General features: G+C 56.4%; 2 protein-coding genes across 3 annotated transcripts; both read right to left on the reverse strand.

Annotated features, from left to right (window-relative positions):
• Positions 1-549: 549 nt before the first annotated feature.
• Positions 550-4111, reverse strand: LOC125325410 (carboxypeptidase A1-like). Its single transcript, XM_048302434.1, has 11 exons — positions 3420-4111; positions 3154-3235; positions 2836-2970; positions 2651-2752; positions 2424-2525; positions 2240-2341; positions 2007-2117; positions 1723-1813; positions 1221-1420; positions 941-1025; positions 550-796 (listed from the first exon to the last, which is right to left on the reverse strand). The coding sequence occupies exons 1-11, from the start codon at positions 3542-3544 to the stop codon at positions 609-611; spliced, it is 1323 nt and encodes a 440-aa protein (XP_048158391.1). The 5' UTR covers positions 3545-4111; the 3' UTR covers positions 550-608.
• A 105-nt stretch (positions 4112-4216) lies between these two features.
• On the reverse strand, positions 4217-9671 carry LOC125325411 (carboxypeptidase A1-like). Of its 2 annotated transcripts, none has more exons than XM_048302435.1 (11): positions 9368-9671; positions 7543-7624; positions 6983-7117; positions 6732-6830; positions 6126-6227; positions 5732-5833; positions 5514-5624; positions 5231-5321; positions 4887-5086; positions 4536-4650; positions 4217-4463 (listed from the first exon to the last, which is right to left on the reverse strand). In XM_048302435.1, the coding sequence occupies exons 1-11, from the start codon at positions 9430-9432 to the stop codon at positions 4276-4278; spliced, it is 1290 nt and encodes a 429-aa protein (XP_048158392.1). In that variant the 5' UTR covers positions 9433-9671; the 3' UTR covers positions 4217-4275. The 2 variants fall into 2 exon arrangements, with proteins under 2 accessions (XP_048158392.1, XP_048158393.1); XM_048302436.1 differs by having other exon boundaries at positions 4536-4620; positions 9368-9668.
• Between the last annotated feature and the right edge of the window lie 3462 nt (positions 9672-13133).

Raw genomic sequence — 13133 nt, forward strand, 5'->3', positions numbered from 1 at the left:
GATCATACAATCAGAAAGGTTTGGGTGGGAAGGGACCTTAAAAGCCATCCAGTTCCAACCCCTGGACATTTCCACTGTCCCAGGCTGCTCCAAGCCCCAATGTCCAACCTGGCCTTGGACACTTCCAGAGATCCAGGGGCAGCTGCTCTGGGAATTCCATTCCAGCCCCTGCCCACCCTCCCAGCCAGCAATTCCCAATTGCCAATCTCCCATCCAGCCCTGCCCTCTGGCACTGGGAAGCCATTCCCTGGCTCCTGTCCCCCCAGCCCTTGTCCCCAGTCCCTCTGCAGCTCTCCTGGAGCGCCAATAAATCCCACTGACCTCGTGTCCCAGAGCCCAGTTCCCTTTCCATGCTCTGCCAGAACAGAGAGAAAACCACCACCTTCCCTTCGTTTTGTTCCTGCTGTTTTCATGCCCTTTCAATCAATTCCCTTTCCAGGCCACCAGCCCAGCACACCCTGTTTGTGCTGGCACCGACTGCGGCTCCGAAAGGGCTTTTCCACCCGATTTGGGAAAAAGGGAAAACAACCACAGGCTTTTCTCATCCTTCTTTCCATTTATTTATTGCCTTCTTCCCCTTCTCCAGCTGCTCCAGCCCTGATCCCAGCTCAGTACATGTTGTCCCGGGTGTGCTCCATGATGACCTTCAGCGCCAGCCAGGTCTCCTCGGCGGTGGGAACGATCTGTTTGGCGGGAAGCAGGAATCCGTAGCGCCCCGTATCCCGCAGCTCGAAGGTGAAGGAATATTTAATCCCTTGGTTGTAGGTCCAGTCAATGGTTCCTCCACTCGCTCTGTCTGAGGGAGGAAAAAACAGGAGGGATTTGGAGCCTCAATCACTTCGTGCGGGAATTCCATGGGATATTTGGCCAAGCCACGGTGTGAGGGTTGATTTTGGGATTTGGGGATTTTGGGGGAGCCATGGCTGCCCCCAGAACTTACAGATGGTGGTGATGATGCTGCCGTACTTGTACTTGGTGCCGTACAGGGAGGACAGAGCTGCCACGGCCTTGGCGGAAACCTCGTGCTGGGAATAGAGGGAAGGAGGAAAGATGAGCCAAAGAAAGGAAAAACCTGTGGGATACAGCTTTTTTCCAGGTGCAAAAGGGATGCAAAGCTCCTCCCAGCTTCCCAGTGGATGCAGGATGGAGGTGGCTCCTCCTTGGAATGGCAGAAGAACAGCTCCACCCCATCCCAACCCCACAAACCACGTGGGCCTCACCAGTTCCTGCTGGTCCGGCACTGGGGTTTCGGTGTAGCCGTAGGGATAGAGCAGGAGCTGGGAATAGCTGTGGATGGAGACGAAAGCCTTGATGTTCCCGTGGCTCTTCACAAAGTCCACGATGGATTTCACCTCTGGCTCCGAGTTGGGGTAGGGTCCGTGGTACGTCTCCGAGCAGGAGTTTCCGCTGGCTCCGGCCTCTGTGGAAGAGAGGATGGTGAAAACAGTGGGAATTTGGGAACTTCCAAGCCCCACCCCTCAGATGCTTGGTGGTGATCAAGGAATGCTCCTGGGGGCTCCTCCTAGAGATTTGTATGGTGACTGTCATTTGTCACCGGGGGACATCAAAGCCCTGGTGGAGCCCAAACCCTCGGCTCTGCCACAGAGAGCAAATCCCACCTCTTTCCCAGGGGACATCAATGGATCTTTGAGTCAGAAACGGCCTCGGAGCCTCCACCTGGAGAGTGGAAACGCTCCCCAGGGGCAAGGGGAGAGCTCTGACCTCCAAAACCTGCGTCCCAGTTGCGGTTGGGGTCCACTCCGACACAGATGGAGCCCGCGTGCTTGGACCTGGTCTTGCGCCACATGCGGTTCTGGAAGGGCAGAGCCACCTCAGCTGGTGCCCGGGGCTGGAGCTCCACAGCTCGTGGTGGTCCCATTCCCATCCCATGGAAATGTGGATGAGGAGGCTTTGCCCTCTCAGGGATGTGCAGCACCCCAAAGCCTTCTCCCCAGCCCCATCCAGCGCGGCTGTAGGAACCAGGGAGAGGAAATCCGGGGCGGTACCTGGCTATGGGTGAAGGCAAAGCCATCGGGGTTGGTGACGATCTCCAGGAAGATGTCCATCGTCTCCAGGATGGAGGCCACACCTTCATTATTCGCGTGATCCTGGACAATCTAGAGAGGATGGAGGTTTGGGGCTCCCTGTCCTCCCTTTGGGATCACCCACGTGGATCCCACGGTTCCTGAGGACCCTGTGGCCCTTTGGGGCGGAAGTCGTGCCTGGCATGTGTCAGTACCTTCTTGGCAAACCAGACGCCGCTGGCCTGTGTCACCCACTCGCGGGAGTGGATCCCGGTGTCGATCCAGACGGCCGGGCGGTTTGTGCCCCCTGTGCTGAACTGGGAGAGCAGAGAGGGGAGGGGTTGGCTTTGTCCCTGTCCCACCACTTTCCCCTCTGGATCACGATCCCCAAATCCTCACCTTGAGCACGTAGAGGGGACGGTTCTCAGTCGAGCGGCCGATCTCCAGCTTGCTCACCAGGTTGGGGTTCTCGGCCACCAGCAGGTCCATGAAATTGTAGATCTGGGAAGGAGGGATGTGGGGGTCACTGCCAGCTCACCCCCTGCCCTTGCTGCACGTGGAGCAGCAGGGCGTTGCCAGGAGTAAACTTTTCCCCCAAAAATGCCTCAAATCTTGTGCTTTCCCACCTCATCCAGGGTGTGGTAGGCCTCGTAGTTGAAGGTGTTGGTGTTGAGCAGCAGCTGGCGGCTGCTCCGGAGCATCTCCATCTGCTCTTTATCCACCAGGGCCTGTGGGACACGGGGCGGGATGAGCCTCATTCCCACAGGGTGGGATCCCACCTCTCCCTTGCCTCCCCTGTGGCACCACTGACCTGCACGTCCTCGATCAGGATGGAATAGGAGACTCCACTGGCCTCCAGGTGGGCTTTGACGGGCTGCAGGCTGGGGAAGGGCACGCGGATGTCGATGGGAAATCCGAGCCCGCGGGGAGCCAGCCAGAAATCCAGCTGGGTAGGGAAAAATGGAGATAAGGGGGTCGGATCCTGCCTCGGGATGCACCCCCCAGCACCAGCCTGTCTTGCTTTTCACCGTTTGCTTCCCATAATCCCACGTCCAGCCCCGTCCCTGCTTTGTAAAACAAGGGACGTGGGCTGGGGGGCATCCCCAAAATCCAACCCCACACCCAGTACCTGCAGATGCTCCAGGGCCTGCAGCTCCTGCACCTTCTGCAGCTCCTCATCGCTCTTGGGGGTGACACGCAGCACCTGGTGCCTGTGGGGTCAGGGGGTGCTGGGGGGCGTGGGACGAGCTCCAGCCCCGTTAGTCCGGCCTAACCCCACCCCATGCATCCCCCCGTCCTGGGGATTTCCCCTGAGCCTTTCCCTGTGCTCCCTCAGGGCTGAACTGGCTCCTTCTGCCCCACCTGGTGCCACCGGCCCCATCCCAGCCCCCCTACCCGACGAAGGTCTCGGTGCAGGTGGCCACTGCCACCAGGGCAGCCAGGAGCACGGGCAGCCTCATGGTCAGCTGGGAGAGCCGGTCTCGCATCCCAACAGTGCCCTGGGGCCTCTTAAATCCCATTGGGATTGGGATCGTGGTCCCTGGCCCGGCCCCTCCAGCTGTCCCTTTTCCCAGGGCCCTGGGAAGGCTCTGGCTGCCACCGGCCAAGGTCAGGCCTCGCCGTCCCCATCCAGGCACTGCCAGTCCCGGCCAAACCTGTCCCAGGAACCGGCTGGGGCCATGGTGAGTCAGCTGCCAGCAAGGTGAGACTGGGAGGTGCCAAAATCCTACCACCCCCAGCGCCGGCTGAGGGGAGGGAAAGGATCAATTTGGGTTGAGAAAGCGCAAAATGCAGATTTTCACTTGGGGGTTTGATGAGATGGATGCCTACACCACAGTGGTGGGGAAACTGATTTAAGGCTTGGCTCAGGACAGGGGTCAGAGCAGGTGACAGTTGTCCCAGGAGCCAAAAATAAACAGCAAGTGCCTGGAAGCACCTTGCACCCAGCGATGACCCTGAGGCTGCCCTGTGTTCCTCCTTGCAGCTTCCCAGGAAGGGATGACGGAGCAAACCTGCTCAAAACCCCACAAATCTGGGGTTGGTTGCCCAAAAACCCCCATCTCCTCCCATATTGGCTGTTGGCTCCAAAGGATGGGGACTTTGAGCCAAAGGCACGAGGGGAAAATAAACACCTGCAGGTCTGGGAGTCCTTTTCCACCCTTTTTTTGGAGTTCAGCATGAAAAAACGAGGGTGCCTGAAACCACCATGAGGGTTTATTGAGATGAGGGAATGCTGTGGGGGGTGCTGGGGTCAGTATGGATGCTCCAGGACGTGGACCATGATGTCCAGGAGCGCCGGCCACGTCTCGGTGGCGGTGGGGACGATCTGGGAGCTGGGCAGGAGGAATCCGTAGCGCCCCGAGTCCCTCAGCTCCAAGGAGAAGGAATATTTCACCCCGTTGTCATAGGCCCAGTCGATGGTGGTGCCTCCTGCCATGTCTGCAGGGAGAGGAGCGGAGATGGGAGCCCATTCCCAGGGGATTTGCGGCGGGATGAGGGAGGGACACTCACAGATGGTGTTGGCAATGCTGCCGTAGGTGTATTTTGTCCCGAACACGGCAGCCAAGTCGCTCACAGCCTTCTTGGCCAGTTCATTCTGCAAAGGACCCACCAAAAGTGGTGGGATCTGGTGGATCAAGCAGCAGGGAGATCTAGAGCCCATCATTCCCCATCTGCTCTGCTCTAGGTTTTCCCAAAAAACCCTTAATTTTTGATGTTTGAGGTTCATCATGCAACCACCCTCCACCAGCTGAAGGGGTTCAATATTCCAGTTGTAGCTAATGAGAGGAGCAGGGAGGCTCCTGGGATGCTCTGCCTGAGTTTGCCAGGTGGCCACAGCCCCACATTTTGGGGCCATCTCACCATTTCCTGGTGGTCGGGTATGGGCGCCGTCCTGTATCCGTAGGGGAAGAGCAGCATCTGGGAGTAGCTGTGGATGGAGATGACGGATTTCACGTTGCCGTGGCCGCGGATGAAGTCCACGATGGCTCTCACTTCCCTCTCGGAGTGGGCATGAGGGCCGTGATAGGTCTCGGAGCAGGGATCGCTGCTGGAGCTGGCGCCTGGAGCAGGGGGAGGAGGCACCATCCAGAGAGGATCCCTCAGGAAGGGTTTCCATCCCTGGGTTTCTCCTCTCTAGCAGAAAGTTTCGATGTTTTGAGGCACAAACAATGCCTGGCGTGAGGACCTGGTGGCCGAGGTCTCACCTCCAAACCCAGCATCCCAGTTGCGGTTGGGATCCACTCCGACGCAGCGGGATCCGGCGTTGATGGACCTGGTCTTGCGCCACAGGCGGTTCTAGAAGCACATGGAGAGGAGACTGAAACAGGGATGTGAATCCCAACCATCTCCCACCCCCCAAGCATCTCCAGGGATCTCCACTCACCGTCCCACGTGGGGAGGAACATCCCTCCCCACCCAAAAACCACGGACAGCCCTGGCTGGGGACAGCGCTGCGACAAGGTCCCCCCGCGGTGTCCCCGCACTCACGGAGCTGTGGGTGAAGGCGAAGCCATCGGGGTTGGTGACAATCTCCAGGAAGATGTCCATGCTGTCCAGGATGGCGGTGACAGAGCGGTCCTGCCCGTATTCCTCGGCGATCTGTGCATGGAGAGGAGCAGGAGCTGCCCGGGTGCCCCTCGGAGATGAGGGATGGGACAGAGCAGCACCGCAGGGTAAGAATTGGGGTCCCCAGGGTGCGGGGTCACCTTGTTGGCTGTCCAGACACCGGTGGCTTGGGTGATCCATTCCCGCGAGTGGATGCCGGTGTCCAGCCAGATGGCTGGACGGTTCCATCCCCCGGTGCTGAACTGTGCGGAATCACGGGATCATCGAGGTTGGAAAAGCCCTCGGGGATCATGGAATCCAAGCTGTGCCCGATCCCCACCTTGTCCCCAGCCCAGAGCTCTGAGTGCCACTTCCCCAGGTGTTCCTCGGACACCCCCAAGGATGGCGACTCCAAACCTCCCTCGGCAGTTCCAAGGCCTGGCCACCCTTTCCATGAGGAAATTCCTGCTGATGCCCACCCTGAGCCTCCCCTGGCCCAGCTTCTCATCCTGAAGAGAGGGAGGATTTTCAAGGTGAGGCTGCCCCAGGACCCACCTTCAGCACGTACAGGGGCCTCTTCTCGTAGCTCTGCCCGATCTGGATCTTGCTGACAAGGTTGGGATGATCCTCTACCAGGACGTCCATCCAGTCATAGATCTGAAAGGAGGAGCTGCTGGGTCACGAGGCTCAGCCTGGATCTCACCTTTTGGTTTTGAGGGTGTCCAGCGCTGAATGCAACAGGCAGAGCTTCCCTGGGGAAGATCTGGGGCTTCCCTGGAGAACACCAAGTGCTTGGGCCTCTGTGTGAGCAGGGAAAGGCACATCACAAGGTTTTTGGAAAAGTAGAATGAATGGTGAAAGAAAAAGCTCTGAGACCCCCCAACACCATCGCAGCCCCCCTCCCAGCCACCAGCTGGGCTCCAAGGACAGGGTGACACCACCAAAGTGAAGCTGAAAATGTCTTCCATGAGGTGGGAGATTCCAGGAGTGGCCACGCTGGATGTGGAAGGTTTCCCAGTCTCCCATCTCAGCTAAAACTTCCACCAAGGTGTCCCAGGGAGGTCTCACCTGTCACCAAAAATGTCACCACGACTGTCACCACAGGGATGTGACCAGTGTGACCCCAGCAGGACAAAACAAATGCTCTGCAGGGAAAGGTACCTCATCTAGCGTGTGGTAAGAGGCAAAATCAAATGTGCTGGAGCTTCTCTTTATCCTCCTAGACCTCCTCATGCTTTCCTTTTCTTCATCCAATAATTCCTGGTTAGGAGGCAAAAAAAACCCCCCAAGATCAACCAGGCTGGAAGGAGCAGGGGGTTGGATTTTTCTTCCTGCTCTTGGTTTCCAACTTTTTGGACTTTCTCCCAGGGCTGAGCTGCAGGAGCTTGTCCTGTTCCTGTTGCAGCCCTTACCTGCACATCCTCAATCATGATGCTGTAGGAAAAATTATGGGAATCCAGGAAGTTTTTAACTGCTTGGAGGCTGGGGAAGGGCACCCGCAGGTCCGCGGGGTGGCTGGGGCTGACGGGGTGACGCCAAAAGTCCACCTGGGGAGAAGAAGTTGAGCTGAAAGGGAGAACTCGGCTCCATCCCAGGCTGGTGCTCATCCACTGAGCTCCCCAGCACCTCCAGGAATCCATAGGAGTTTCCATGAAGGATCTAAAGAGGTTTTTGGACAAATTTTGGGACACAGATGGATATCTGGATAGGGATCTACAGAAATGTTTCATCCCGGGTTGTTTGTGGGCTGCAAAGTCCCTTTGAGCAATGAGGATTCATGGGATGTTCCCAGCTCATACAAAACAGGAGCGCTGAGCTCAAGGAGCCCCAAGTTGAATTCCTATTTATTTGGTTCTAAACGATGCATCTCCAAAAGGGGAAGGAAAAAGGATGAGATGGCAAAAGAAGGAGGGAGCCCTGGATTCACCAGGGTCGGTGACACAGGGGATGCTCAGGACCCCTCAGAGCTCACCTGCAGCTCCTCCCGCTTGCCCAGCACCCCGAGCAGGGCGATCTGCTCCTCACTCCTGGCTGTGACACGCAGGACCTGGTCCCTGCAGGGAGGCAGAGGGATCACAGGGAGGGGACTCTGGGCTGGGGGAGGCTGTGGAAGCTCCACACCAGCTCGGAGGGTTGGAAAATTCATCAATTGTTGGTGTTGAGAGAAAAAAATGCAGGTTCAGAGCAGCCACGATGGGAAAAGAGCAAGTGCTGGAGAGCCTGAGGTGATCTCCAGCCTTGTTTCATCAACTCCCACAATGTTAGGGAATATCTCACATGGATATGTTCCATATTTCTGGATACATTTCCTAGCAGAGGCTCCACCCCAGCCTGGCTGGGCTGCCCAAGAACAGGCAAAGCCCCTGGAGAGGAGGAAATGCTCTCCCATGGAAGAGACATTTTCCTACCTTGGATCAATCCTCTACTTCCAACCTCAACCTCTCCTGTTGGGCAGTGCTTAAAGCCGCTCCCAAAACGGCACAAAATTCTTTCCCCTTTTGTACCTTTCATCCTCTTAACTCCTCATTTATCAGTTTAACCACCTCCTCAGGGTGAGAACAATTTCCATTTGCCCGTTCCGTGCCTGGGGGACTCAGGCAGGCATTAAACCCTTGCAATTTTTCCAAAGTCAGGGAGCAGTCCTGGCATTTCCTGGACCATCTTGGCTTGCAGCTGCTCAGATCCCTCCCAGCACCACCTGCCTGGAGGAGTGTGATGGGATCCTGGATGGATCCCTTCAGCCATGGCATCGTGTCCAGGAAGGAAGGAAACCAGGAAGGAAGGTGGGTCAATCACATCACAGAATATCCTGAGCTGGAAGGGACCCACAAGGATCAAATCCAGCTCCAGGCTCTGCACAGACACCCCAAAATCCCACCCTGGGCATCCCTGGCAGCGCTGTCCAAACACTCCTGGAGCAGCCTTGGGAATGTGCCCATTCCCTGGGGTGCCTGTTCAGTGCCCAGCACCCTCTGGGGGAAGAACCTTTTCTGATCTCCAACCTAAACCCCCCTGGCACAGCTCCAACCTTTCCCTGGGTCCTGTCCCTGGTTGTGAGATCACCAGCCCTGGCTCCAGCATCGGTCTATCTGTTGGGATGCCCAGCATCCCGGGGGTACATTTTTATGGATAGGTTTTCCCTAATCTGAATATGGGATTCCCACTTTCTCTGCAAATTAGTTCTCATTGCCAGTGCAGTCATTGAGACCTTTCCGGGAATGGGTTGGAGGCTTTGGGAATTTTGGGTGGTCCCAATTCCCCCCCTACATTCCATGCCCATTCTCAGCCTCATTCCTGCACTGGACTGTGCTGTTCTCATCTCCAGGAGCTCCAACCAGAATGTTTGTCCTGGAAAAGTGCTGCCCTCCCTCCACAGGGCCCCTTCTCCAGCCACATCTTGTTCTTTCCCACAGCGTGTTATTCCCAGCAATCCTTGGCTGTGATTCCCAGCAATCCTTGGGTTTTATTCCCAACAATTCTTGGATGGCTCCAGAGCCGTTGGTGTGTGAGCCATACACATCATCCCCTGGCATCCTACACCCTGGCACAGCTTGGAGTGATGCCCTCAGGGTTCAGCATTCCCTAATTTCTGCCTGCTGCATGCTCAAAACCTCCCTCCAAACCTGGGGTGAAATCTCATCTTTCCTGCTTGGGAAAAAATCCTGTCGGATTTCCGTCCTTTGGGATGTCACCCTTCTCACTGACCCCAAAGGACAGCGGGTGGGGATGGGCCTCTCTCACCTGGATCCCCATCCCAGCCGTGGTGTCCCACCGCCCCCTGCTCCGGCAGGACTCACCCCACGAAGAGCTGCTCGGTGCTGGCGATCCCCAGGAGGGCAAGGAAGACCAGGAGGGTCTCCATGGTGGGTGGGAGCAGAGCCTCAGCCCCGAGGACGGACTTGGTGCCTGGGGGGCCCTCCGGGATCTCCTCACCGGGGCCGCATCCGCCGTCCCCGCGGCGTCGGCAGCGACAAACAGAGCAGGCAGGAAGGGCTCCCGGGAGCCCAAATGTTTGCTTTATTTGGCAAAGTCAACACAAGAGCAGCCAAATTAGGGAGGATCTGATAACGTCTTCCTCGGTGAGCAGGTCCTGGATGAGTGTCCGTGCTCCCAGCTCGGAGCTGCCGTGGGCACGGGCAGCTGCCAACCCGCAGGCGTGGGATGGTGGGGATGGCGCGGTCACAGGAGCCCGGAAACACCTCTTTGTTTCCATGAATTTCTTCATTACTCATTGCTATGAGTAAGTCAATTATGATTAGTAATGCATGTGTAATTACAAGCTACTACAGATTTACTCGCAGAAAAAGCAAGCATTTAAACCTATACTTATTTAGGATTAATTAGTTTATGCATATGTGTGTGTGTGTGTGTATATATATATATACATCTATAAAATTTAAACTATATTGTTCAAATTATTCATCAAACCATTCCCAGGAGTGGGGCCACTTGATGGTGGATGAAGTCTCACTTCAAAGCTGATGGAAGCCGTGGAGCTCGGAGGTGCACAAGGACGTTCACCTGGGGTAATGTTCAGAGAGAAGGGCTCATTTTTGGGGAGAAAATGAATTATTTTTAATGTTTTCAGTGTAAGCAGTGGCTCTGGAGCAGCTGTCACTGACTGGGGCTGTCCCAGGAGGTTGGGTTGTCATAGAGGTGGCTTTGTTCCCCAGTTAAAGCAGCGTCTTTGTTCCTCAGGTTACAGCAGGGCCTTTGTTGGGCCTTATCTGAGCTGCCCCTGAGCTCCCACCACACTTGTCAAGGATGCTCCGAGTTCCTGGGCTGTGTTCCCAGGCTGGCAGGCACCTCCCAGGGCAGTTTTTTTACAGCCGACATCTTCTGTCCGTGTTTTCCCCATTAAATCCAGGGGATTCTGGTCACCCCGAGAGCAGGATGTGCCGTGGGGAGGGTGTCAGGATCTGTTGGGGCTTTGTGGTGCAGAACAGGTGATGTTGGTGAGGTGCTGGCAGGGTCCTCCTTGAGGCAGGACCATGGGGTGGTTGAGGTGGGAAGGGACCATGGGAGGTCTGCATCCAACCCTCTGGATGAACATGGTCAGCTCTGGGGACCCACCAGGTCCCTCCTCCTTGGATCTTGGAGTCCTCCAGAGATGGAGGCTCCTGCAGCACGCCTTAGACAGCGAGGCCCGTGGAAAGAAACAGGGACCGATCCTTGATCGATGTTTCAGAGATCTCTATTCTCCAGCCACATGGCCGGGGGACTGCCAAAGAACTCGGCAATCACGGGACCAGCAGGGTCCTCCCCGGGCAGGGGAACACAAAATAACCAGTGGGGACCTGGATTGGGGTACATGGGAGCAGGGAGACCCCATAGGCCGTGCCTCTACCCCAGGGCCCCTCTCCCAGGACCCCAGGGCAGGGGGAGGAACCCCAACACTTCACCCTTTTGTTTTAACTGAAAGAGATTTAAAACTTAACATTGGAAACAACTGGATAAACATAAGATAACAAGAACAGTTTCAAAAGGAAACAAGCCACCCTCCTGAGTCTGTGAATGTCCAAACAGATTTTCTCTGGAACATCCTAGGGCTGGCAGAAGGGAGACAGGACTCTCTGAGCATGCTGTGTGGGGAAACTGAGGCAGGAGAGGGTTTCTTCCATTTTTACCTGTTGGAACTCTAAACAACAATAGTCAATTTCTTTCTCTCTCCCTTGTCATCCCCCACTCAGCATTGGAAAGGGCTTTTTGGGGAACAGATTGGTAAAGGCATGGTTTTGTGAGGGAAACCATGAGTGAAAGAATGGATTAGGAATACACTGGGGGTAGTAGGATATAGGATAAAGGGGAAAGGTAGGATTGGGAAAGGGAGACTGTATGGGTTGTTTATAATGGGGATAGTGCCTGGGATGACTGCAATTTGCAGCATCTATCCTGCCTTTCACAGAAACACCACCAGGCCCGGTAACATTTGCTGCTTGCAGGCCTTTCCTTCCTTGTATAATCTTAAACTCCACCACTCAGGGCCCCACTGGCACCAGGTCCTGCTGCTTCTCCTCCTGGTGAGACGCATTTCCTGATGTTCCTCCTGGCTCTCCCTTGCTCCAGCTGCTGCCTTCGTCTCTCCCATCGCTCTCTGTGGTGAAGAGCTTGGCTCTGTTTCCTCAGTGATCTCCTTCCTCAGGATGGGAAGGTCCCCACCCCACACCTGTGTCATCTCTATCCCACCATGGGACACATCCTCCTGTTCCTCTGGGTGGCATCCACTGCTCTGACTCCAGATCTCTCTGGGCTCAGGGGCCCAGACCTGGATGAGCTCCCATCCCATCAGGCACTTAGAGAGGAGGGGACAGGGGGCCTCAAGCCCTGGATGGTTGGAATGAGCTTCCAAGCCAGGACAAGGTCACAGGTCCCCAACCCCAGCCGAGGCTCCTCGCGCTCTGCAGCTCCTGCTCTGGAGGCAACAGCTCCTCCAGGTCCAAGAGCCAAGTGTGTGCCCTGTCCCTGGGATTTACCATCAGTGGTTTTTAATCACAGGGCAGAGGATGGGATTTTGGAAAGCTGGGTCAGTTCGGGAAGCAGGTGCCACAGGATAAGGCCATGAGCAGAGGGGACAGGGACACGTGGGGAGCACTGGCTCACCCAAGCATGGGTTTGCTTTCCAAAACAGCTGCTTTTAACCCAAATCCAGCCCCCTGGAGTACTTCCAGCTGCCTCAGCTGCGCTTCCCCCTTTTCCTGCCGGCAGCTCCGTGCCCTGGGAGTCCGCACGGTTTTATCGGACACATCAGCGCTGTTTGCTCTCCTGCCAGGCTCCCCGAGGGTGAGGAACTCACCAGCTGCTGGGGGGTCACAAGACACTGAGATAAACCTGTTAGACGTGATAATCACCACAGCAGCAGCCACCGCTAATCTCTGATCCTTCAGTGCCTCCTGAGCTCTTTGCTCTTAATTCCCAAGAAATTAGCAGGATGAAAAACAGAACAAGGGGATCTGAGGGACTGGGAGCTGCATGAGGGGAAGTGTCCTTCAATTTCCATCCTCACTTCAACCACGTCCACTGGGAACATGTGGGAGGGAGAAAGGGGCAGCCAAATCTATGGGGATGTACATCTGAGGACAGTGGTTGGGGACCTGGCAGCGTTCTGAGGCTCGTTAAAGGAAATGAAATTCCTTTAATCAGTTCCAGGGCCTGGATTATGCTGGTTAACGCCAGGCCCCTCTGCACCAGCCCCTTCAGCCTGGGAAGGCTCCAGGGAGAGCTGCGAGTCCCTTGCAGGGCCTAAAGGGGCTCCAGGAGAGCTGCAGAGGGACTGGGGCCAAGGCCTGGAGGGCCAGGAGCCAGGGAATGGCTTCCCAGTGCCAGAGGGCAGGGCTGGATGGGAGATTGGGAATTGGGAATTGCTGGCTGGGAGGGTGGGCAGGGGCTGGAATGGAATTCCCAGAGCAGCTGTGGCTGCCCCTGGATCCCTGGCAGTGCCCAAGGCCAGGCTGGACACTGGGGCTTGGAGCAACCTGGGATAATGGAAGATTCCCTGTCCGTGGCAGGGGGTGGCACTGGATGTGTGGTTCTGTCCCAAAATCTCCTCAGGGCTGTGTCACACAC

Source organism: Corvus hawaiiensis, chromosome 4, assembly GCF_020740725.1.
Source record: "Corvus hawaiiensis isolate bCorHaw1 chromosome 4, bCorHaw1.pri.cur, whole genome shotgun sequence".
Classification (NCBI taxonomy): Eukaryota; Metazoa; Chordata; class Aves; order Passeriformes; family Corvidae; genus Corvus; species Corvus hawaiiensis.